Source organism: Tachypleus tridentatus, chromosome 2 (genome assembly GCF_004210375.1).
Source record: "Tachypleus tridentatus isolate NWPU-2018 chromosome 2, ASM421037v1, whole genome shotgun sequence".
Lineage (NCBI taxonomy): Eukaryota > Metazoa > Arthropoda > Merostomata > Xiphosura > Limulidae > Tachypleus > Tachypleus tridentatus.
In genome coordinates this window covers 121,019,640-121,047,423 of record NC_134826.1, presented here as the reverse complement: position 1 = coordinate 121,047,423, position 27,784 = coordinate 121,019,640, and the positions used below count along the sequence as shown (strand labels likewise).

Here is a 27,784-nt window from a genome sequence, read left to right as displayed (position 1 = left end):
AAACACTAGAGGCATTACACTAATGAAGGCTTCCTCAGCGTTTCGTCCCATAAAACAACTAAATAATACTTTCGCCCGTTTCTACTTACTACGCAGGTCAAAGGATCGTGCTTTATTCTTTGTGTTGCTTGCTGAGTTATGTTTATTTCATGGCTCATGCTTACATAAAGATACATTTCATATTTAACGTGCTAAGACACGTGCGCTTCCCTGCAAGATGAAATGTGACGCCGGCGTTCTCTTTTTATTACTTCACGCTCAGAACAAAACCAGTCTGCAAACCTCCATATGTTAGCAGAGATCAGAGTATTAATCTACACGAAGAGAAAGAATAGTAAAAGTGACAGTTATTACATACTGGCATATGTAAATTGTGTGCTAATGCTGGATTAGAAAGCCTGTTCGATGGCTTGCTGTAAAATATTTAAACCAACCCAGTTGCCATGTTTGCTCAAAAGCAGACCCTTTATTTCTAAAGACTGGCAAACCCCAAAAGATCAAATTCACAATATCAAGTTTCTTCAGAATTCGAATAAATGTATATAAAAAACTTTAATCACATACACACACATGACGATAAACATAAAATCTGATGATACATACTTGTGAATTTTGTAGATAATTATTAATATGGCAAAAAAACTTTTTTTTTCATTCTTTTATATATTTACCAAGCCACAAAAAAAAACAAGTATATAAGAGTGAAATAAATTGTTTTTATACCTTAAAATTTCTATAAAACCAGTTTATTAAAATACGATTCACAGTAAACCATGCTAATTTACAATCTGTTATATCTAGAGAGCTGAGTTACGTGTATAAACTTGACAAAACTGGTGTATAAAAGCGCAAAAGTAGCAACACAGTTACGTACGCTAAAAAAAACTTAATTGGTTTCAAAAGCTGTGAACAAAATACAGCTCACCAAACGTATCGTACAACTTTGAGTTTAAAACGCCCTCTAATGTAAGAAGCACCCAGCTTTTAAATAGCGATTTTCAGGAAAAATAAAATTGGATGTTTATTAGAAAGGAGTACGTATGTTTTGAAGAGATTATTTACGAATCAAAAATGTTAATATATTTAAAATGAAATATAATAAAAAATATAAAATGTGCAGAAAATTTACAATTTTCATTACAATAATGTTTTTTCCTGTTTTCTTTATTTAATCACAATGTTACTTTGAATGTTTCTTCTGACTCACTGTTATATTTTGTTGAAGTATCTTCTTCATCGCTTGATTCACTATTGTCCAAAAGAATGTCATCTTGCGTTTCATCTTCCGGCATTGGATAAACAATATTTTAATAATGATTTTCTAATAATATTGTCAGACATTTCTTTCCAAGCTTTTGAAATCCACTCTACTATTGTTGATGCTAATATTCTTTTTATTTTGCCACTCGGTGTCGAAGCATGATTGTCTTAATTCAGCCAAGCATCATAACGCTTATGAATATGATCTTTGAATGACTTGTTAGTGGACGCTCAAGAGGTTGTGACTGACCGGCCATTCACTGGTTTTGTTCCTCATACTCTTGATATTATCAGAGAGATGGCCACGAAATGCACCCATTACAAGCATGCCTCGTTGCTTTAATAATGCACCAGGAAGATGTTCCCATACACATCCCAAACACTCTGATGTTATCTATGCATTTTTTGTGTACGACCTATTGTGTCTCTTTCCAAAAATTTTATTTTTGCAATGTTGTTCTGTTTAATGTGACATACGATGATAATTTATTCCATCTGCAGTTACACATAGCATAGCCTAACTCTTAACTTTTCATAACCATTGGTTTTATTGTCACCTGTTTTTCTCCTTTGGCGTTTACAATGTGTTGCGCGGCATATCGAAAAAACTGCCGTTTCATATGCGTTTACCGACTTGGTTTAGGGAATATTGATTCTTTTGAAATAGACCAATAACGTAACGTTGATATTCAATAAGTTATGTTTCAAAATCTGACGGTAAGTCTTGATTAACTGTTGTCCTTCACCGTAATGATAAACCTTCTCTTTTCATAAATTCCTCACACCAGCCACACCTAGCCTTGAAAGAAATACCACTATTTCCTCCACATTTTGTTTTTAATATTAAGACTTCTCTCGTTACAGGCAGCCTTTTATTTCGTAATTCTCTGAAATACGTTAAAACGGCGGCATCAATTTCAGGAGTCTTCCTTTTTCTTGGATCAAAAAATGACTTTATACTTTTCTTGCAAGAAAACAACTTCGTTTTCATACCACGCCAACAACATACATTTCCTTCACTCACTGTATACTTTTTACCGGTGCACGATTCCAAATCTGTTCGACGCATAAAATAATTTTTTTTGTTTATTTGGCATCGCATGTAAAAAACTTTTCCATGGGTAAAAACGCAATAAAACACACACACACAATAAAATAGCGCCTGAACAACAGGAAAGTCAGACAGAGACTGAGGGCGGTGATATCCAATCACACCGAAAGAGGCGCTGACATCAGCAAATTTGACGTTTTGTACATGTTTTTTAGCCTTTCTAAGCTAAATTCTTTTAAAAATACAGTCCATTCTGTTTGTTAGTGCAGGGTTTTTTGAAAATCTTTGTTGTTCGAGGAAAATGATGTTTTCAAGACTTTCGAAGAGTAAAAAAAATAATACATCGAATTTAAGACGCTTTGTTTGTTTGTTTTGGAATTTCGCACAAAGCTACTCGAAAGCTATCTGTGCTAGCCGTCCCTAATTTAGCAGTGTAAGACTAGAGGGAAGGCAGCTAGTCATCACCACCCACCGCCAACTCTTGGGGTAATTTAAGACGCACCCTAATTTTCAGTTTGAAAAAGTAACACGGTATATGCTTTTAGGACAAACAAAACTCCTAAGCTTGCTGAGGTTCTTGAGATATTATTGGGTTTACGACCGAAAATGGCCAGGTGACTAAAGCACTCGACTCGTAATCCGAGGGTTCGAATCCCTGTTACACCAAACATGCCCGCCCTTTCAATCGTGGGGGCGTCACAATGTGACAGCCAATCCCACTATTCGTTGGTAAAAGAGTAACCCAAGAGTTGGCGGTGGGTAGTGATGAGTAGCTGCCCTCCTTCTAGTCTTACACTGCAAAATTAGGGACGGCTAGCGTAGATAGCCCTCATGTAGCTTTGCGAAATTCAAAACAAACCAAATGGCAAAAAAATATCGTTAAAGCGAGGTATACTACTGACGAATCAATTCATTTAGACCTTTATAAGTTGGAACGCAACAAAAGTATATTCAATTAAGATGTACTCATGGTTTGACCGACATAGTTAGCTTGCTCTGATCGTAAGTAAATACGAATTAACACGTGTGTGTTGGTACAAAGACAAGAAATGGTTTGTTTTTTGTCTTCGAGATCTTAAAAGTGTAGGGGCTTTTCATTCAGTTAATTGAATTAAGTATATAAATAATCGATATTATTCCTAAAGAAACAAGGCAAGGTTGATTCCTTCTTAGTAGCGCTGTTTTCTCCACAAGTTTAAGCATACCTCTCTCCAACGTTATAACGTGTCTTGCGAAAGCCTTAAAGTTTGACACTTTTATTACGTGATTTCTGTTGTTCTTGTATTTCACAAAATTTATATTATTAAATAAAATGTCCGTACATGAGTCACAGATTGAAATAAGAACGTTTTTCAAGTGTTAGTGCAGTGGTTCTTAACCTAGGTCAATCGAACCCCAGGGTTTCGATGAGTCAGTCTCGGGTTCGGCGGAGGTCGTGACACACACACTGTGTATGTGTCAATTCCGTTCAACCCACTCGTATGATTCGTGACGTCATGCTCCACTTGGCCATCATTGGCTGCGGCTGATCATCACGTTACATCACTTGGCCTTAACATCTGTGCTGCAGGGAATTTCGTGCGTTTAGCAGTCGACTTGTGACTGTAGTAATCGTGTGTCATTTGTGATTTTTTTCCTAATCTTTCAATCCCTTCATACTAACTATGTCGAGCAAAAACAGAAAGTGGTCGGACGAATACATACAATATGGATTCAAGTGTATAACGGAACATGATGGGAGTCAGCGTCCTCAATCCATAATTTGCGATGCTAAGTTGAGCAATTGTAGTCTAGCACCGGCAAAACTAAGAGAACACTCTCTAATGATGCATGGAGATGGGAAATATAAGAACACAACGCTTGCTGAATTCATGGTAAAGAGAACCAGGTTCGATGAAAAGGCTACTTTGCCTGGGAAAAGCTGCTGAAAATAGTTATCCCAAATTCCTCTTTCAAATGACACCATCAGCAGCAGAATAGATGACATGAATGATGACATCTTGGCTCAAGTAGTTGCAGATCTGATTTCAAGCCCAGCAAAATTCAGCCTTCAACTCGACGAGACCACCGACGTTTTCAATCTAAGGCAGATTGTTGTATTCGTGCGCTATGTGAAGAACGACGAGATAAAAGAAGATTTTTTTTTATTTTGTAAGCCTCTTACAACAACAACTAAGGCAGCCGATGTGAAGAAACTTGTGGATGACTTCTTCAGAGACAACGATCTTTCGTGGGATATGGTTTCTGCAGTTTGTTCGGACGGAGCTCCAGTCATGCTGGGACGAAACTCTGGTTTTGGTGCGCTGGTGAAAGCCGATGCACCACACAACATTGTAACGCACTGTGTTCTACACAGGCATGCATTGGCAACAAAAACCTTGCTTTCAAAACTGGCAAAAGTATTAAAAATTGTAGTGAAATGTGTGAACTTTGTGCGAAATAGTGCCCTGAAGCACCACATCTTCAAAGAGCTGTGTAGTGAAATGGGCTTTGAATTCGAGGTACTTCTGTATCATTCTAACGTTTGGTGGTTATCCCGGGAAAGGTGCTGAATCGTGTTTTTGCCATGTATGTGGAATTAAACCTGTTTTTGCGAGAGCACCAACATTGTCATGCAGATTGCTTCGAAAAATCTGAGTTCATTCTCATTTTGGCGTACATGGCCGATATGTTCAATGCTTTCAATCATCTCAATCAACAGATGCAGGGCGGTGGAGTCAACATCATCGAAGCGGAAGAAAACCTGAAGGTTTTTCAAAAAAAGCTACCGTTATGGAAACGACGAACAGAGAATGATAACTTCGCAAACTTTCCCCTGCTGAACGACTGTGTGAGTAAAATCGAAGATGTGTCTGAAATCTGAAGCAAGCAATTGCCATGCACTTAGATGAGCTCGCAAAGTCTCTCGACGGATACTTCCCCACCAGAGAGTCATATCCAGCATGGGTGAGACAGCCGTTCACGTCTAGTGTTGCGACAGCAAATGTCAATGATGAATACCTCGACGAAATCATTGAACTTCAGCAGAGCCAAGTTCAACAGCAACTTTTCAGAACAACAACGCTCTCAACGTGTCACCAAATCGTAGCGTACCCTCTTATTTCTAAGAAAACCCTTTAGATACTCATACCGTTTGTTACAACGTATTTTTGCGAGCAATCCTTTTCGAGGATGGTAGACATAAAAACGAAGAAAAAGAACAGACTTTGTTGCGAAAATAATATGAGAGTGGCACTTGCCAAGGTGAAGCCGCACATTTCTGAACTTGTCTCTGAAAGGCAACAGCAAAAGTCACATTGATTTGCAGTAAATATTCATTGAGTTATGTTTTTGTTTTTTTGTGAAATTGATGTTTTGTTGGTTTTGTTCTTTGAATACAGTGATATTGTGTGCAACTGATGCATGGTTCATTTTGTGCACTAATAAAATATCGACTTATGTTTTGAATTTGAAAAAGTCTTATTCTATTTTTCCAATTACAAATGGTTCAGTGAATGCAAGTACGAAACTTCCGGGGTTCAGTACCTCCAACAAGGTTAAGGACCACTGTGTTAGTGCATATGTGGTACTTGAAATACAAGTTTGTGTTATTACAAATAAAAGTGATCGGCGCTTGCCTATTTATATGAAGGTGAATTAGACAATGTATGTTGTACAGTGTGAAGATCACTCTTGGTCACAAGTTAGATGTACACTAACTAGTCTGTCGTACTTTACTGTTTACACTAACTGATTCGAGAGGTTTATATAAAACTGTAAATAATGAGCTAGAAAATGTTGGCTATTTCGGAATTTCACATAAAATTTGCAAGAGTCATGGGGTACGCATAACAGAGGTCAAACATCCCCCCAGATAAAACTATTGTAATATTGGCATGTTTGTGTTTAAATGCCCCCCAACAGCGAGTAAATATAAATTCCTGGGAACAGCCCTAATAAGGGCTGTTTGAACCAGCCGCCCTTAAGTTTTGAAGTGATAGATTAGAACGAAGGCAACTACTTTGTCAACAACACCCACCACCACCACCTCTTGGAATAGTCTAATAGAATAGTGAAAAACTGACCGTCACCATTATAATGCATCCATGAGACCAAAGTATGGAATGTGATTTCATAGAAAGGGGATAAGAACCCTAAATCTTGGGTTTAACAGTATAACTACTAAACCACGGCCGGATCAGCCGGAAAACTTCATCAGACAGAACCCTAAATCTTGGGTTTAACAGTATAACTACTAGACCACGGCCGGATCAGCCGAAAAACTTCATCAGACAGAACCCTAAATCTTGGGTTTAACAGTATAACTACTATACCACGGCCGGATCAGCCGGAAATCTTCATCAGACAGAACCCTAAATCTTGGGTTTAACAGTATAACTACTAGACCACGGCCGGATCAGCCGAAAAACTTCATTAGACAGAACTTGGAAAAGTTTAAAATCACCAGTACTTACTTAGCATTGTTGTCGTGTACGTGTTAAACCAGATTTTATGATGGTAATTTAGTTACATAAATAACAATATTTCATGTTAACTATGCACACTTGGTTTGACAATCAAATAAGTGTGTGTATGTATGTATATAAAATATGTTGTTTTGAAACCCTAAATTTTAAAGAATTTTAAATTACTGTTAGGGCTGTTAAAGTTTATGAAGAAATATTTTAAGTTTTATAAGGATATCGATATTGGCTAAATTTTTACCATTTGTTTATGATTGGTTAAAACTGCGGGAAATTACGTGTGCTAAAATAAACGTCATTTGGTAAATTTTGCGATTTCTTTTAACTTAATTACTAAAGGCAGAAATATATGAAACAAAAAATCTAAACATAGGAGAATATAAAAACCTGAAAGTATATGCTATTCTCAAATTGAAAGAGAAAATGAAATAATTCATATAGAAACAACTTGTGATTTAGGCTTACCTACTCCAATCTTCAGCACAACACTGTTAGCCATTCGGATTCTTGATAATGACGTCAGCGCTCCAAAATGACCTCTCGCCCAGTTCAAAATTTTTTTGAGAGATGAAGTGTGTTTCTTTCTAACTGTCAGTCGTAGAGGGGTGCTTGAAATCACTTGAGACTCGTGAGTAATCTGCAATATCAGGTTTATCACACTGGTATCAAAATTAGGCGTCTGTGTTTGTTTAAAATTTACGCCAGTATTACTATAGTTCAAAATAAGACGTGTGTGTGTTTTAAAGTTTAAACTAGCATTATTGTAGTCCAAAATAGGGTGTATATGTTTAAAGCTTACATCAATATTAACCAATTGGAAGCCATTGGGTCACATAAAAATTTCCATCTCTCAGGTTAACATAGTTACTTCATATGTTGAAAACTCATTATTTTATTATTAGTTTAAGCAGTTTTGGAATGGTAAAGGGGAAAACACCTTACTGGCACCTGGTGATAACAAAATCACGTTGAAACATCGTACATTTATAATAAAGTTTATTTACTATCCAGCCAAACCATCTTAAACCTTTTACAACCTTATTGTCTCTTGTTCAATGTATCAAAGTTGAACATTCCAGATGTATACTTTTAGAAATGTATTACATTAACACAATAATAAATTATTGTGCAACGGAGCTTATTTAAGTAAGATAATACTAAATTTACTGAGAATCAGACGTATAATAAACAAAACATCGAATCTTTTTTACGGTTTACGCTGGTTCACGCATTTTCTTTCCTTACGAGAATCTTTTTATGGTAATATTAAATAAATCTTAAAATTTATTACCTTCTTTTCTAAATGATGGTGATTTACACAGAAGAGAAACGAGCTGATAAACTTTGCACTCTGGATGACACGTGATTTGTTTTAGCATCAACGTTATTTTTCATAACATCAATCTGCAGCATATAATTTTCGTTAAACTATAAATACCGAAGCCTAAATTTTAAATATTTGTGATAACACTGAAACATAAAATATACTTAACACTGACATAAGAAACTCTGACTAATTTACAGCACAATGGGGCATTAAGCATCTATATCACATTCACGATTTGCGTTTAGAGACCTCGATACGTTGAAAGCATAAGACAAAAATTCTTTTAAACTCTTGACTATATGAATGAAGTACCCTTCAAGGGCTTTCAGTGTTCATGCTGTTTAAATCAAGTGCTGTTCAAGGCTTATTATAAACACAGTGGAGTAGGTATACGCATTTTAATTACTGTCAGCTGACTTGTTACACACTTTTCACATAATAAAGGCAAGAGAACAATAATATACAAGCAAGCAAGATGTGTGAAACCATAACAATAATACATACATATATTAAACATTGGAGAATGAGAGCAAATAATCTCTGAGGCTATATACTACGTTAACTGTTGTTGTGTACCTGAGCAATACTTATTATAGATTCGCATACAAGTGGTTATCTTATACTGCAAGTATATAATAAAGGCAAACCTAGATCTATAGCTGAATTTCATTTACCAAATATCTCAGAAAGTTCGATAGCGTTTCAACTACTCTTATATTTGTGTGTAAGCATTCTACAATTGTTAATACCAGTTAACGACTGAGGTAAATATATGTACATAACGGATCGTAATGATAAAGTGTAAGCAGTTACAGATAGGAACTAAAGAAAATACAGATTCAGGTGACTGCGTAATCGTGATCTGACCTTGAAATGTCAACTTTTTTACATACGTTTCAAAGCTCTGTATGAACTCTCGTTTTATTATTAGTTGATTTATTTTAAATTTGTTTTCGTTGCTGTTGTGCTAATCTAACAAACTTTTATGGTGTATTTTGTTTTATGCGTGTATGTTTTAACGCAAAGTTACACAAAGACAAAATGCAGCTCTGTACACCGCGGGGATTCAAACCCCAGGTTTTAATACTGTAATTCTGGAAATGTAACCTTGATCCACCAGGAAATCAAACTTCGCATTGTTTGTAACTTCGCAACTTAGCGTTGTAGACCGCAAACTGATCTGTGAACCACCAGGGATGAATTACGAAGTTTGTTTGTTTTAATATTCGGGCAAAACTACACTTCTGCGCTAGCCGTCCGTTTAGAACTGATAGAAGAGAGGGTTGGTTGGTTGTTTTTTGAATTTCGCTCAAGGTTATACGAGGGTTATCTGCGCTAGCCGTTCCTAATTTAGCAGTGTAAGATTAGAAGGAAGGCAGCTAATCATTACCATCCATCGCCAACTCTTGAGCTACTCTCTTACCAACGAACAGTGGGATTGACCGTAACGTTATAACGCTCCCACAGCTGAAAGGACGAGCATGTTTGGTAAGGCGGGAACTCGAACTCGCGACCCTCCGACTGCGAATGAAACATTCTAACAACCTGACTACGTAGAGCAGGAAGTTATTGAATTGCACTCAAAGCTTGGTGACTTTAATCGAAAAGTGGGATTTGACTCTTACTACTATAACGTACGGGCCTGGCATGGCCTAGCGCGTAAGGCGTGCGACTCGTAATCCGAGGGTCGCGGGTTCGCGCCCGCGTCGCGCCAAATATGCTCGCCCTCCCAGCCGTGGGGGCGTTATAATGTTACTGTCAATCCCACTATTCGTTGGTACAAGAGTAGCCCAAGAGTTGGCGGTGGGTGGTGATGACTAGCTGCCTTCCCTCTAGTCTTACATTGCTAAATTAGGGACGGCTCGGTGCAGTGGGCTGACAACCTACTCACTTAAATACTTGTTGAAGAATCCGCAAGCGATTGCGGCCCTATGTTCCTAGATGGAATCTAATGGTGATAACTAACTATAACGTACACACGACTCCAAAGAGTGGAGCGCGATTCATAGTTCGGCATGTTAACCACTAGGAAATGTCCAGTTCTGAATTAGAACAAAAATTAAACCAGTCTAACATTTTATCGAATGATACATACATTGAATCGGATTTTATTTTAAATTTAATCTTTCAAAATTTTGGCCAAATTCATAATTTATTTTTGTTGCAATCGTTGATGAACGAAGTTGCCGTAAGAAGTATATTCACGAACGAGCTTGGACAAAAAAATGTATTTTTGGAAGAATGTGAATACATTTCATCAAAGAATATTGTAACTAAATTTTGAAATACATTTACTTTTAAGTAGCAAAGGGTTAAAAGAGGAAAATTTTAAAAAGTAACCATTATATATATATATATATATATATACATATCTAAATAATTAAAACCAACTTTAAGAAAGCACCGCTAATTCTGCGACATTCTCAACACACAAGCCCCCCACTAGTACAGCGGTATGTCTCCGGATGTACAACGCTACAATCAGAGGTTTGATTCACCTCGGTGGGCTCAGAAGATAGCCCGATGTAGCTTTGCTTTAGAAAACACACACTCAACACACATATACAGCTTTATCTCTAAATATAAGTCACCGATTACAACCGTCATGATAAAAACAAGAAGCATCATAACACTTGCATATGAAAGTGAAAGCTTTATATCTTACGTTTCAAATTGTTAATGTTTGTTTTTTTAATTTCGCACAAAGCTACTCGAGGGCTATCTGTGCTAGCCGTCCCTAATTTAGCAGTGTAAGACTAGAGGGAAGGCAGCTAGTCGTCACCACCCACCGCCAACCTTTGGACAACTCTTTTACCAACGAATAGTGGGATTGACCGTCACATTATAACGTCCCAACAGCTGAAAGGGCGAGCATGTTTGGCGCGAAGGGGCAAATTGTTAATGCAAAGTATAAATGCCTAATGACGCAGAAAGGAAAAATGACTTTGTTGCATTTGTTTTTTTTTCTTTTCTTTTTTTTTTTTTTTTAAACTATAACTACAGATTTAAGCCTTACTAATTTACAGAAAGATTTTAAGGAGAATGTTCTCTGTGAATGTTTGAAGAATAACTGTATTTTCTTATAATTCTATTCACTATAACATTAGCAGCAGCATTTATATAGCTGCTCAAAGTTAATATGTTGCATCATTTTGTAAATAAAAATAATAGGTTTTCTTATCATTCTATATATTGTAACATTAGTAGCAGTATATTTATACCTGCTAAATAAATTTATAGCATCATTTTATAAACAATAATAGAGGTTGTGGTGATCCTTTCTATAAAAAAAAAAACCTAGACAAGCTAAGAGTTAAAAAACATTTGCTAGAATTTTATACGTTTATTCACAAGTTGTTGATTCAAATGTGCATATAGCAGTACATAAAAACTCAGTGCTTTCTCGTATTGTTGCTAAAAGCATTCCTTTAGAGATTGCATCCAAAACATTTTACTAAAGTTTTGTAAAACTGCATTTACTATAGAGAAATACTGCAGTACTTTTATGGTTCTTCCCTTTGGTATTTAACGTAGTGCTTGGAGTTTCAGTTGAAAGAAAAACGCATCAATACTGTAGGTTTAAACTAGTAATTGCCAGTTCAAAGCCCGAATCGCATCTGTTGAAGTTTCTTCTGGTTGAACGAGTTTCGAAAGCCACATTAGTATTGGTCTTCAACAGACGACAGGTGGCTATTACTAGTCATTGCGTTCACTGACTGAGGTCCAACGCGAGATTTAAAACGAAATAAATGGTTCCTGAAAAACAAAACTGACAGCAAAATGCTGTTCAACATGCACTAATGTAACGCCTGGCTATGACAAGCTGAAAAAAATACAAATATGTTATGATAATCATGATTTGGGTGCATTTATTTATTTGAAACCTATTTCAAGCACCTTTCCCCCTAAAAAGAAACTAATAGATCTTAATATACATCAAAGTTAGAAAGTGAGCAAAAGTTGGAAGTTATCGAAGTATTCTGGGATTTGGCTGGTCGGTATCGGAACACCCTATACACTACAAATAACGTTTTTATTTGATTTTGGGAGATCTTCCAACAATGATAAACAAGTGCATTCTGGGGAGAGGTGTATATTTACGGTAGGGGGAAAATATGTGCAAATAGTTTCACAGAAAAAAAAAAAAAAAAATTGTATACACTCGACTTGAATATTTAGAAAATGCCTATTTTTTCACCAGGAAGCCACTACGCTCTAGGAAGAACAGATGTAGCCAAGAAGAATAGAAATAGATTCAAATAAAAGCACAATATGTTGCCGAGGGGGGGGAAAGATTTGTTTTTGTAATTACGCACAAAGCTACACAATGATGTATCTGTCCTCTGCCTACCACGAGTATCGAACCCCGGTCTCTAGCGATGCAAGTCCACAGAAATACCGCTGTGCCATTGGAGGATGGGGTAAAAAAAAATCATTTTCCTTAAAGTCGTAAGTTTTAAGAACTAAAAGTTCCCACTCCTGTTATCTATGTATGTGTGGGGCATAACTTTATAAACAGTAACTATACTTTGTACTTATATTAAAGCTTCCAAGGCTACCTGTCGCCTCCTTAATTTCAAACTAATGACCAGAGTGGCGCCACCCAGTCAGCAGTACCTACTGTTTATTGTCACTCTCATAAATGTACTCGTAACGTAAAATGTTGGGGAATTTTTTTTGTGGTATAGCACGGATTAGAGCCATGACAGCGAACTCCAAAAATTTTATAAACAGAAGTCACACATATTAATTTGTTAACATTACGATTGTTTTTCTAAATCAATTTTAAGAAATATTACGCTTATGTGTTAGTGTCTCTTCAGAATGTGTCTAATAAACGTACTTTGTTCCGGAAAGTTGCATGAGTTTGTTTTGTTTCTTTAGTGTTAACGGCACATGGACAGATGACTCACATTTCTGAATACATGATGTACGAACCAGTTTCTTCAGTTTTCTTTTTCGGTGCTTTAATTTTTTTTCTGGATGTGGTGGAGTCTCATTTTCACAAGCTTTGAGCCAACGCACAAATTAACACATTTTTACACCATCTGTATAACACTAATTCTTTGTTCAACATTGAGTCTAAATGAACCACCACGCACATATATATAAATACATTGTATAATATAAATAATAATGCCTAACGTAATGACTTGAAATTGAATTGGCACGTGTTAGAGGCTTGTCAACGGGTTTCCATTCTATTTTTGTTTTTTGCATCCCAGAGCTGATTAGAATTACATGTTGCGTATTTATATGCTAGTATATGCTTAGTGCACAAGTGCGCACATTTATCCTTGTACTGCAGCTGGCAGTTTTGATGAATTAGACGTCTACTTTATTGTTGCTTTTTACATGTATGAATACTGTAATCTGAACTCAGTGTGCCAGGATATTGTTTTCATGTTCTCGTGTTCCTTTATTCAAGTGAAAAATTCTTTATTGTATCACAGTGGGTTTTCAAGATTTCCATTTAAAGACTTGTTGAGAATCAGAAATGTATTACTGCTTGTCTAAAACATGGCTTTGAAACGTGTATTCAAAGATTACCAAACAGTTGTATATAAAAAAAAAACGCCTCATTATTTTGGATAAAAACTTTTATTACAGACCACAAAATCAAAAACGTCGCACATAAAAGACAGGCAAACTGGAGTATAAAGGACAATGCGGATAAAATATGTTGCAGTAAGAATGGTATTTGCAGTGTCTATATACAGTCATGTGAAAAAGTTAGGACACCCTATGAAAGCCTGTGTATTTTTGTAACATTTTTGGATATATAGACATTTAATCAAAATTTTAACAACACAAAGATTATAGGAATATAACTAAACAATTAAAACTGAAAAAAAGCCTTTTCAAGATCTACTGTAAATGTAATTCTACAAAAATGCATATTGTAACTGAGGAAAAAGTTAGGACACCCTACCCCCTAATAGCTAGTGTTACCCCTTTTGGTTGAAATAACTGCAGTGAGACGCTTCTTATTGCCATCTAACAGTCTCTGACATCGGTCTGAAGAAAGTTTGCCCCACTCCTTAATGCAGAATTCATTCAGCTGTGAGATGTTTGAGGGGTACATGCATGTACAGCCAGTTTAAAGTCACCCCACAACACCTTAATGGGATTAAGATCTGGGCTTTTACTCGGCCATTCCACGACTCTCCATTTCTTGGTTTTCAGCCAGTCCTTGGTGGATTTACTGGTATGTTTTGGGTCATTATCGTGTTGCAGGGTCCAAAACAACCACTCTCCATCTGCAGTCATATATGGGATCTTGCTTGCTCTTAATGAGAAAATTATAAACCCGAACTATAAAGTTGACATTTGAGCCCTCATAAAGTCACACAACAATAAGATCTGGGGTATCTAGGTTTGAAAATTGTAGATATACTTTAAGCCAAGACGTTTTTTTTTTTGTTATTCTGTGTTGGTGATAATCGGTAAATTTGGTTCAGAATGTTTAACAATAAATCTTCAGATCGTTAGTTTGCGATTCATTAAGTTAATGTGAAATTATTTTTGTAAATTCTAATAATCTTGTATGATCAGTATGATACAGGCTGGGTTATAAATCTCAAGCCTGTTTGTTAGCTGTGCATGTGATTTATCATATAGCATAAATTATGTCATAGATCATAAAATGAATCCTAAGGCAGTTCTTATGTGGTTTAATATTATTGTGGTGCATGTTTTTATTATAAATTCTGATACTTTTGGTATATGGTTTATGACAATAGTATTGTACAGGTATTATTATTGAATACATTAATTTAATTCCCGGTCTCACCAAACATGCTCGCCCTTTCAGCCGTTGTGACGTTATAATGTGACGGTCAATCCCACTATTCGTTGGTAAAAGAGTAGCCCAAGAGTTGGCGGTGGGTGGTGATGACTAGCTGCCTTCCCTCTAGTCTTACACTGCTAAATTAGGGACGGCTAGCGCAGGTAGCCCTCGAGTAGCTTTGCGCGAAATTCAAAAACAAAGTTAATTGCCTTGATTGGCAATGCATAATACAATACAGTAAATTTTATCGGAATTCAGGCATGCATACATGTCATACGCGTATATTTGGTATACTTCTGTTGAGGCTATGCAATATTACAAAGGCTATTTGCGTTGTGTCAAAATCAGTATTCTATGGAGTATCTTATCATGACATCATCATATGGTAGATATTGTGAGACTTCAGTACAGTTTCGTCATCTAATGGTAGATTGTAATTTTACCACGTAGTTTTTGACTTCAAAATAATGTAATATGTATTTCGTGAAACTTGAAAAACGGCTGCAACGCGTAAAGTTGCCAAAACTTAAAAATAAACAAACTGCGTATTAATACATTTAGTCAGAAAGGGCTACTTCACACCCACGATGTCATACACTTAGTCAGAAAGGGCTACTTCACACCCACGATGTCATACACTTAGTCAGAAAGGGCTACTTCACACCCACGATGTCATACACTTAATCAGAAAGAGCTACTTCACACCCACGATGTCATACATTTAGTCAGAAAGGGCTACTCCACACCCACGATGTCATAAATTTAGTCAGAAAGGGCTACTCCACACCCACGATGTAATACAATTAGTCAGAAAGGGCTATTTCACACCCACGATGTAATACATTTAATCAGAAAGGGCTATTTCACACCCACGATATCATACATTTAATCAGAAAGGGCTATTTCACACCCACGATGTCATACACTTAATCAGAAAGGGCTACTTCACACCCACGATGTCATACATTTAATCAGAAAGGGCTATTTCACACCCACGATATCATACATTTAATCAGAAAGGGCTATTTCACACCCACGATATCATACATTTAATCAGAAAGGGTTATTTCACACCCACGATATCATACATTTAATCAGAAAGGGTTATTTCACACCCACGATATCATACATTTAATCAGAAAGGGCTATTTCACACCCACGATATCATACATTTAATCAGAAAGGGCTATTTCACACCCACGATATCATACATTTAATCAGAAAGGGCTATTTCACACCCACGATATCATACATTTAGTCAAAAAGGGCTACTTCACACCCACAATAATGTCACGAAACATTACACTAATATTTTTAAGAAGTCGCACGTCATAAAAGTGTACAAGATTAACTGTAAATGTTTACAGTCTGTAAAGAAAATAAAGGTAAATCTCGAGGAATGGCAACTTCTGTTTCCAGATTAGTTTGAAGTTAAATGACATGTGTATAATTACTGAAGTTAGGGATATAAAGGCAACAAGTAGTTGTTTATTAAGTAATTTTGAGGCACCCACTGCGTTTGCATAATACAACTAACTAACGTTTAGCATCAAACTAGCTCATACATAGGAAATTTATAACACTTTATAACGAAAAGGGTATAACTCATAGGGTATATAAAAGGGTATAGCTCATACATAGGAAATTTATAACGAAATTTATAACACTTTATAACGAAAAGGGTATAACAACTACAATACCGCAACTTCGTAATGAAGATATGTAGTAATAATTAATACTTAGTTCACCTCATTATAAGTTTTTCTTGTTGCCGTTTTAATGAGTCGACATCACAAAACCTACACACTAAAATGCATATTTTCTTCATATTTGGTATATTTTCATTCTCACATATTTATTCGTGACATTCTTTGAAATCAATTCTCCAGAACTAGATATGAATGTTCGATTGATTGATTCGTTTGTTTGATGTTCAACAGAAAGCTACAAAATGAACGGGTTTATCTGTGCTCTGCCCATTGCAAATATCGCGTCTCGATTTTCAGCTTTTTAGCCCTCAGACTGAACAACAAACCACTGCAGGACTTTATATATATATATGAACAAACCACGAATACGAAACAGTTTCTATCATGTTTTCAACCCTAACCATGATGCAAATGACTGACAAGATTTGTGTTTTGGAGTATTTATTGTAATAAAACTTTTGAAGATTTAACTTCGAAGAAATCAGCAAAATACGTAACACTATTTCGTGCCAAACCTGGCATGGTCAGGTGATTAGGGAACTAGACTTGTAATATGAAGGTCGCGGGTTCGAATCACTGTCACACCAAACTGTTCGCCCTTTCAGCCGTAGGGATGTTACCATGTTACGATCAATCCCACTATTTGTTGGTAAAAGAGTGGCCAAACAGCTGGCAATGACAAGCTGCCTCTTGTCTTTCACTGCTATAAATTATATAGCCCTCGTGCAGCTTTGGGCGAAATTGAAAAAAACAAGCTAACTATTTCGTTCAAAACAAAAACAAGTGTAAAACTAATTCAAATGTTATACGTTATATTCTTTTAATACTAATGTAATGACGGTTTAAGAACAAAAGGAAGAAAGAAAAGGACTTGTAATTTGGGCTCCTTAGTTCCTGGCTTTCGCAAATTAAAATATAACTTTTTTGCATGTGATTGTCTTGCAAAAGTATTTATAATATACAATAAAAGAACATATTTAAGATAATCTGATCTTAAAAATACTACTCCTACAGTCACGAATTTAACTCAAGAAACTTTGGATACGGTAAACAAAGAGGACGTATGAAAACTTTCACGGACAGTGTTCAATATGCTTTCTTGTCAATTTCAATTAGCATACAAAGTCTGTCATTCAAACAAGCTACCGCAAGCATCATTCGTTCTGAGCTGTGTCCACTGATCCTAGCGCAATCTCATCTAGTGGCCATTTCCAGATCCTCTAACGTTCGTGGGTTATTCCGACCAATATCCTGACATTCAAAAACCTGCTGTGCGCTTTGGTATATAACTCTCGAAGAACAGTCGTACAATCCAGAACAATGAAATCTCTTTATTCAAATCACCACTCTTATGTTTTTGAAACAAGAAGAAGGACATTTAGGAGCAGTATAATACAGTTTTGAGAAGGCCCTGATAGGTTCAAACTCTAGGTCCTGAATAAAAAAACTTGTAATTTTCAATATAGCTCGAGTAGACTTTTTGTTCATGCAAGTCAATTATTTTTTATGATATAACAGTTTTAAAAAATATGTTCTTACAAATTACTTTGAATCAAATATTTTGAACGATAATGTGCTTTTTTCGTTTCTTATAAGACCGAGCGTGGACCACCGATGGCAGGTCGCACTACGGATCTGAAGGTCCACGTCTCATGTCCCTTTACCGCAAAAAATAAAAATTGCTTTTTATACTTTAAGGCTATGGATTTTTGTACTTCATTAAATGTTGAGATTTTTATTTCGTTTTAAAATAATTGATTGTGTTGTTGAAAATCTTGAAAAAACGTATTGAAGTCATGTGTATCAACGGTGCTGCACATTTCTAATTAGCTGTAAAGTAATAACGATGATGCATAACTTCTGTATCACCCTAAATGCGTCAGAACTTTCCAATATCAGAGTGCTTTCACGCGTTTATATACATTCATATGTCATGTTTTTTTAATTACCGTCAATCGAGTTAGTATTCACGAAAATTGGTAATTGTTGGCGAAATTTATACATCGTTCCTTAACACGTATAATTTTGTTGCTTGACTGATATTAATCTCTTGGAACATTAAATCAGAACAGAAAGTTTGTTGATCACGTGATAACTATTACGAGTATAGTATGCAAGATGTTATTTTATATTGTGTTAATATGTACTGTGCAACGCAGCTTTTCAAGACACCTACCAATAAATTAAATTAAAATTATTAATATTGGTTTGGTTTGTTTTGAATTTCGCGCAAATCTACTCGAGGGCTATCTGCGCTAGCCGTCCCTAATTAAGCAGTGTCATCGTCACCCACCGCCAACTCTTGGACTACTCTTTTACCAACAAATAGTGGGATTGACCACTACATTATAACACCTCCACGACTAAAACGGCAAGCATGTTTGATGTGACGGACATTTGAACCCGCGACCCTGGATTACGAGTCGAGCGCCTTAATCACCTGGTCATGCTGGGCCTCAGTATTGGTGAAAATTATTTTCAAAATTCAAAGAAATTGGATAAAATCGTAAATATCACGTTTATTAAGCTTTGTTTTGGTCTCAAGTAAACACAAAGCAGTTTCATTTTGTACTCATGGGTTTAATTCGTATAAGAACAGTGGTATGTCGCCATCAGAATCAGTATAAAGATATTACCATTCTTACATTACATATGAAAAGTGCCATCTGTTGTCTATTTTTACAAATAACATAACAGACAAGTGTTTCATTAACACCACACTCACAAAAACAATAGACATAAAAAATATTAGTAAAATCGCAAATTCTAAAAGAAATGAAGTGTGTACAAAAGGCATTTGATGCCTCCTTAACATCTTCTAAAGGAGATGATTTGGAAAATGTTAAAAGGCATTAAAGTCTAGAAGTTGTAAGCCACAGCAAGACTGAGAAGGAGTAGGCTTACCATTCTTCATAAGATTGACGATGGGTGAACAAAATTTTATGACTAGGAAAATATAGATTTTTCTGGTTGAAATTCAGTTATGTAAAAATGTTATTTATTTGTGTGTGTTTGTTTTTTTTTCGATATTTGCGCTAAGCTATAAATAGGGCAACCTTTGGTAGACACCATCATTTTATTTTAGTTAACTAAACGGTATGCACCTAGTAATTAATAAAGAACATTCACTGTTAACTTTTATGCGACTCTTGACTATTCGAGTAGTAGGATTTAAATAACACCTTTATAAAGCATCAGAAGTCACAAAGTGCGGACAGCATTTTTTTTAATGCGGTAAAGGGACGCGGACGTTGGGCCCGTAAATCCACAGTCCAGCACTTTTACCACTAGACCACGCCAGGCCCGAGTAAATAAGTATCACTCAAGCATCTCTGTTAATTAAGGCTCTTTCTAATATGTTTGTAGTTTAAAACAAAGCTACGCAAAGATCTGTGCTGTACCCACTACGGGGATCGAAACTAATGTGCCACTGTGGGCTTTCACAAAAGAGAAAAATATCAGTATAGAACTTTTTTATACTTTTATACACAAAAACGTGATTTTTATCTTACGTTTACTAAGTAAGGTAAAACCTATAGTGATGTTTCGTTGCGTTATTTCAATTTAAACACAATTTGTTCATATGCCAAACTGACAAGCGTGGAACGTTTTTTTTTTTTTCCGTTTCAAATATTCTCGGCAAGGTTACTTGTGCTAGCCGTCCCTCATTTTCATGATGACGAGAAACCCACTGGAAGTGAAAATGTATCTCAGGACGACTGGTATGTGTATTAACACTTTTGCGCCGGGCATGGCCAGGTGGACTAAGGCGTCGACTCGTGATCTGAGGGTTGCAGGTTCGAATCCCCGTCGCACCAAACATGCTCACTCCTTCAGCCGTGGGGACGTTATAATGTGACAGCCAATCCCACTATTCGTTGGTAAAAGAGTAGCGCAAGAGTTGTCGGTGGGTGGTGATGACTAGCTGTCTTCCCTCTAGTCTTACACTGTAAAATTTGGGACGGCTAGCCCAGATAACCCTCGAATAGCTTTGCGCGAAATTCAAACAAACAAACAATTAACACTTTTACCAAAATAAAGCAGAGAACAACGTTTCGACCTTCTTAGGTCATCTTCAGGTTAACAAAGAAAGAGTTTGCAGCTGGCCGTTGCACTCTCGTCTCCAAGACATATGCCCAGCAACGGTCAGTTGCAAACTCTTTGTCAAACTGAAGATGACCTAAGAAGGTCGAAACGTTGTTTTCTGCTTTATTTTGGTAAAAGTGTTAATACCTACACCACCAGCCGTCCTGACAGACTACAAAGTAGGTAAATAGCTGGTAACAACCTCACTGCCAACCCTTGGACTACTACAATAAACTAGTATAAAAGTCCGTCAAAAATCACTGGAAACCAAAAACTACAAAATTTGAATCCTTTTATATGCATTTACAATTTTGCCGATCGCAAACAGACATAAGAGACATAAAGGGCCTTCTAGCTTCAGGAAACCAAAGCCTCATGGGTAATATTTCCTTTACGTAAAATGTGTACCTTCCAACATCGATCCTTGTACCCAAAGCCTCATGGGTAATATTTCCTTTACGTAAAATGTGTACCTTCCAACATCGATCCTTGTCCCCAAAGCCTCATGGGTAATATTTTCTTTACGTAAAATGTGTACCTTCCAACATCGATCCTTGTCCCCAAAGCCTCATGGGTAATATTTTCTTTACGTAAAATGTGTACCTTCCAACATCGATCCTTGTCCGCAAAGCCTCATGGGTAATATTTTCTTTACGTAAAATGTGTACCTTCCAACATCGATCCTTGTCCGCAAAGCCTCATGGGTAATATTTTCTTTACGTAAAATGTGTACCTTCCAACATCGATCCTTGTCCCCAAAGCCTCATGGGTAATATTTTCTTTACGTAAAATGTGTACCTTCCAACATCGATCCTTGTCCCAGCAATTATTGATCACAGATATTTTCTAGTAAATACTCCATCATTATTCAGAAACATCTAGTCTTAAAGGAATGGTAAATTAATTTCACTCGGTACAAAATAAATCCTTGGTATAAAAACTATCTCCTTGACAGGTTTTTAGAAAACCTGTAGAAAAAGTGTCGACATTTAGGAGTTATTTATGACCATATTAGCGATTGAATTCGACTAAGTTGGGAAAGGGCAATGAAAAGGGGAAGTACTACAGAAGACAGTGGAATTTTACTCGTGTAACTAGAATTACAAGAATTAGTGTAACAAGAATTAGGAAAAAAAGCAAGCGCGGCCGACTGGCCAACAGTTGGCTTTTATGATTATGATTATTAGTATTTGTTAATGGCTCGCGTCCATTTGTCACAAAATCGCGCTCTGCAGTTTGGAGGCTTGGGTATGTGATTAATAATGATGGTATGGCTTAGTGGTTAATGCGTTGAATTCGAATCCTCGTCACCGAACATGCTCGCCCTTTAAGCCGTGGGGCATTATGATGTGACAGTAAATCTTTCTCTATTCGTTGTTAAAAGAGTAACTCAAGGGTTGGCAGTGAGTGATGTTGACTAGCTGTCTTCCATTTAGACTATCACTGCTAAATTAGGGACAGTTAGCGTAGATAGCCCTCGAGAAACTCTGCGAGGAATTCTGTGGCTGAAAGAATACTCATTTTTCGATGTAATACTTTTCCAATAATAGTTCATGTGTTATTAGCCAAAAACACCGAACAGTATAACCTAGTGAATGCAAAAAATAGTAATTTCCAATAGTATCATTTTTGTTAGCACGAGAAGTTCCATTAATGGAGAAGGGAGGTCTGGAAAAACGGTTAGGATTCGTAACTCGTATAATGACACTGACTATCGAAACCATCTGCTCCCTCAAAAACTATTACCCGCCAAACTATAGACATCAAACACCAGTCATTATCCAGTGTATATATATCAGTGACTGTGGGTAGGTTTTATTCTGAAAGTAATTGTTCGTGCTTCAATCATATACTAATTTTAATTTCCTTTTACATGTCCTTTCATATGATCATTTTTTATGTAACTTGTCTATATGATTCTGTGTATCAATTTTCTTTATTGTCATTTAAAAACGAAAATCGATAGGAAAAAAAATATCTGGCAGTATCGTGATATTATTCATCTAAAGCAGCGTTATCTGAAATCGAAAATAATACAAGAAAAGATTTGCTCCGTTCGAAGTATACGCTTCACTTTTTTAAAACAGGAAACCCGCTTCCCCTTTTAAGTATCAATTAGTTGAACAAGCGGAAAGTGGGTGTGTTCTTTGCGGTACAAATAGTTTATAAGCCTTTAGAGTAATGTGAGATCCAGAAAATGAACAAGTTAAAGCCAAATCCTGCTTTAAAACAGTTTTTTTAACAGAAATAAAATACTGAACATTAGTAGAAGTAGCGAAAATAACGAACTTTAATTAGTTATCTTAATATTTCAACTCGTATATCTCTTTCCTACTAACTGAGGAATGTATGTTCCGTTAAAAAACTGTTAATGTTAACCATTCAACTGTTCACAAACACAAAAAAAGTCAAACTCTTCGAGAGCTCGTGAAGCTTTGGATTTGTTTTCCCCAACTTATATAACTGTTATATACAAGGTTTTAAGTTCATATCACCTAATTAAAGTTATGAAACACTCCTTTGTGAAGACAAAGATAGGACTGAAATAGTTTCGAATCCGTGCCCCAGGTACCCTAATCAACATATTTATCCTACTTAGCTTATTTTAGGAGAACAGCAGGATTTTTTTTTTTAATTTTGCGACTCAACATTTTGAACCATCTAGCTCTCTGAAATACTGCCAAGTTACGTAATCCTAATTCAATGACACGAGACCGAATGAAGCCAGCGCAATTTGACACTGATTATTAAATTACGAGCTCGATCAAATTAATAAAAGTAAACTTAAAGTCAGGCCCGGTGCTAGGCTTTCCGTTGCTTTGGTGCAAAGGCTTATAACGGGCATCCTTAAATCCGAGTTCATTTTTAAACAAGATATAAAACGAACAACGTACTGAAGCAAAAAGTTTGAAAAACTGATTAAAGGAAACCATTATAAAATAAAAAAAAAAATTAAATGAAACTATTTCACTATGTAGCAATACGAGACAAACTTTGCTACTTACTAAGTAATATTAAAGGGTCAACTTTCTGTTAGCAAAATATATGCACTAACCAAACAAAGACACAAGATAAATCAATCTATCGACCAACAAGATGCAGAGCACGTTCCTCCTCACGTTGTTGTTAACAGTATCGTGATTGCTCTCTATTTAGACAATTCAGTGCGTTGCGCTTCCCGTTTCTGCATGTTCAAGTATCCGTAACCCTTCGTAAGCAAGTAATAAAGTGAATGGTAAGCGTATAATTCTGCCGTTAATTCAGCTTCCCAAACACAATGCAAAATAATATGGATGCATGTTCTGTGCTCTAGTAGAGACATACCACGAACTGAACAGGTTACATTTACAGTTCTAGATGTTCGTTCATTAGGATCGATTTGTGAATGAAATGAGTAACTTTTCATGTTTAGGATCAGACTTACCATTAGGGGAGGGGGAATATTCTAAAAAAAACAAAAACACACACACACTAAAAAACAGTAAAGGCACTCAGCTGAACGAAGCGGACCAATCTTTGAAGAAGATATGTTTACGTGTAAACATAAAAAAACCTACAAAGCAGCTCAAATAAGTCCCGGTACTAGTACCGCCTTACAAAATAAGCACCTGTACCCAAGTACCAGTAAGTACCGGCAGAATTTCACCCCTACTCACTATAATTAAAACGAAGTATAGTTTGCGCAATATCTATCATATATCTTTATTGGATGTGCTATACTGGATCGTTACTTCGCATAACTAACTTTCAAGCAATCAATCATAAAATCACCAATTTAGATTGAATTTCTTCCAATTCTTTAATTCGCACCGAAAGTACAAAACTTTATTTTATAGGAAACTATGCTTATCCTTCATGGATTTTTAACCAGTTTGGTACACCGATATTTATATGTAACAAACTTATTCAAGAGAAACCGCTCAGTTTTGACCAAGATTTTTACGCATTCTTATGCAAAAAGTCACGTAAGCTATCTAACATTTTTACTACAGCTTTACCTGAGAGAAAAAAAGTGGATCGTTTTTTTTTGTCAGTCACACAAAGAACGGCTGATTTATAACAACAAAATTATTAGGTGTAGATATGTAAGCATTAGCCTAAGAAGACTAAATTAACGGTTAAATTAACGGCTCATGTTTTCAAAGCAATCGTACCACTGGACGGTTATTATTTATTACACGCTGCCAACTTTTAAGCACGAATTTGCTAAATTTTAGAAAAGAATCCTAATTAAAGAGCATCTTGTGTGTCACGCGATATTAGTTTAAGAAATAAGCCTAAATAATGCTTGATACGGCTGTAGAGATTGCATGAAGTGGTAACAAGAAATAGTCAATATACATTCTACAGCGTTACTACAAAGGAAACTACTAACTGTTTTAGAGAGGAAAAACCACCACAACGTAGATTAAAAAATTTGGTTGGTTCCGTAAAAAAAAAGTCTCTCCTGAATAATAAGGTTGCTGTCCTTAAGCAAATATAGGTCACTATCGAGTGTCATTTCTCTACTTTCCGTGATTCATGGTGTGTATTGATAAAAGTCGTGATATCTAATCATAAACATCATAGGTGTAAAGAAAAAAAAATTGCCTAAAAGGTATTGAGTGTGTGTGTGTTTTCAATTTCGCGCAAATCTACACGAGGGCTATCTGTGCTAGCCGTCCCTAATTTAGCAGTATGAAACAAGAAGGAAGACAGCTAGTCATCAACATTTAATGGTAACTATTGAGCTACTCTTTTACAATGGAATAGTGAGATTGACTGTCATATTATAACGCCCATACGACTGAAAGGGACGAGCATGTTTCATGTGACGGGAATTCCAACCTGCGACCCTCATATTAAGTCGAGCGCCCTAACCACCTATCCATGCTAGGCCCAGTGTGTGGGACTTGAAGGCGGTCTAACTTGTAACTAACATAAATCACTGATACGAACTTTAGAGCAAATGTTCATTAGTTAGCTTAGCCGCGTATTTTGTTTCATCTACCATCATGCTCCAAGTTGAACATAAAACCTAAGTAACGAAAGAACAGTTGCTATAAAATTAATACTATACATGTAGCTAGCAGTTTGCCCACCAATTTTGACTTCATTCCTTTAAGTTTCACACTCAGTATTTTTAGCTGCACATTTTTTTTTCACACCTAAGATGTTTTTAATTAGATTTGTAATCTGCCATACTGAACTTAGTGTACACATTTCGTGATGACGTAAAACCTACTTGAAGTAAAAATGTATTAAAACTTTTAATACCCACACTAGTCGTCTTGAGAATACAGTATATACATTTGTCTGATGTTCCAAATGACAAATTAAAGCCCTAAAATTTTTAAACGTTAGGCATAAAAGAAGTATATCAAAAAACTGGATAGCCTTGGATGTTTCTTTCCACGGCTGGTTACAGAATTAAAACATGCAAATCTGCTGTTGATAGCTGAAAGGAAAAGTTTGACGTCCAACATAGCAGCGATAAATGCAAGATAAACTGTTATGACGTCACGTACAAGAACGCAATATTAAAACCACACGAAGAAAAGATACTATCACTTCTACGAAGACTGCAGGAAGCTATGTAGACAAATTCCTCGTGCAAAATTAATTACGTATCAATTATAAACAAAATTTATAACAATTTTGTCTTTCCTTGAGAAAGAAAAAATGTGGCATATGGAAACTAGTGGGACGATGTTTTTAATATTTTGTAATTTTTTTTTTTTATCAGTGATGCATTATTACGCTGGTATGTTATTTCAGTTTTGTTCTAATTTTTTTCATTACCTTAGGGCATATAAAGTTAAGTTTGGTTTGTTTTAAATTTCGCTCAAAGCTACACGCGGGTTATCTGCACTAGCCGTCCCTAATTTTGCAGTGCAAGACTAGAAGGAAGGCAGCTAGTCAATCACCACCCACCGCCAACTCTTGTGCTACTCTTCTACCAACGAATAGTGGATTAACTGTCACATTATAACGTCCCCACAGCTGAAAGGACGAAAATGTTTGGTGTGACGGGGATTCGAACCCGCGACACTCAGATTACGAGTCGAGTGACCTAAATGAAGGTAAAACGTGATACATTGTAAAAGGCTTATTAACTCATCGTCTCAATGCTCATAAAGTTACAATCTTCCCAGAATTTCACCCATACCAGCTTAGCAAACAAATATAAGAGCAACTGCAAACAAATAAAAGAATCATAAGTGATTTAACTCCCATCTCACCCAGACCTAATGTCAGCAGTTTCTCTTGCGCAGACGGTGGTACTTTAACGTCAACAGAGGGATGTAACCTCGTAGAAAGACACTACACAAACTCTAACGGAAGTAGAAAATCGATCCAAAGGTGTCAACATTTAAATAATTGAAATTCCGTGAGCTTCACGTGCAGGTGATATAAGCACCTGGAATATTCTTCACAGGCCCGGCGATCACATGTAAAAGATATATAATTTAGTTCTACCACGAATCAATGTACGTGATTATTCTTCAGTAAACGAACAAGCAGGAACAGGAGTAATTTATGGGGTGAGGGGTGAGATGATGTCTACTTTTAACATCAAAATACATCTCTCCCCTTTCTTGCGCCCCGAACACAATAAAAATGTGACTAACAACTTAATACAAGAAAAAAAGACAACACATACACAAAACGTTACATCAAGTAGTCACAATTCTCTAATCTTGCGATGTTTTTCAAACGTGCATTTAATCATTTGTGTGCGCGTGTGTTTTATTAAATCAAAGCCACATCGGGCTATCTGCTGAGTCTACCGAGCGGAATCGAACCCTTGATTTTAGCGTTGTAAATCCGTAGACTTACCAATGTACCATTGAATCACATACAGCACTAAAGGTTTTGTTTGTTTGTACTTTAACGCACAATTCTACACAGTAGGCTGTCTGTGGTGCACCCACCGCGGGTATATCGAAACCAGATAGTTAGAGCATTTTGAGAAGTCAGTTTAGTGATAATATTTTTTACTTCGACATCATGCGAGTTTAGACTTTTAAAAGTTTTAATGGGGAAAACAGTTTGGATATATTATCAAATTACCATTAATAAGACGAGCATCTAAAAAAATAGAACTGTGTCAGTCAG

General features: G+C 36.2%; 1 protein-coding gene across 3 annotated transcripts in view; it reads right to left on the bottom strand.

Annotated features, from left to right (window-relative positions):
• The window catches only part of LOC143244971 (transforming growth factor beta receptor type 3-like), a 131,720-nt gene that overhangs the window by 41,092 nt on the left and 62,844 nt on the right, over positions 1 to 27,784 (bottom strand). For all 3 annotated transcript variants that reach the window (XM_076490604.1, XM_076490603.1, XM_076490602.1), the window contains one exon: positions 7,240 to 7,411. In XM_076490604.1, coding sequence (XP_076346719.1) covers positions 7,240 to 7,411 — 172 coding nt within the window. The remainder of the gene's footprint in view (positions 1 to 7,239; positions 7,412 to 27,784) is intronic.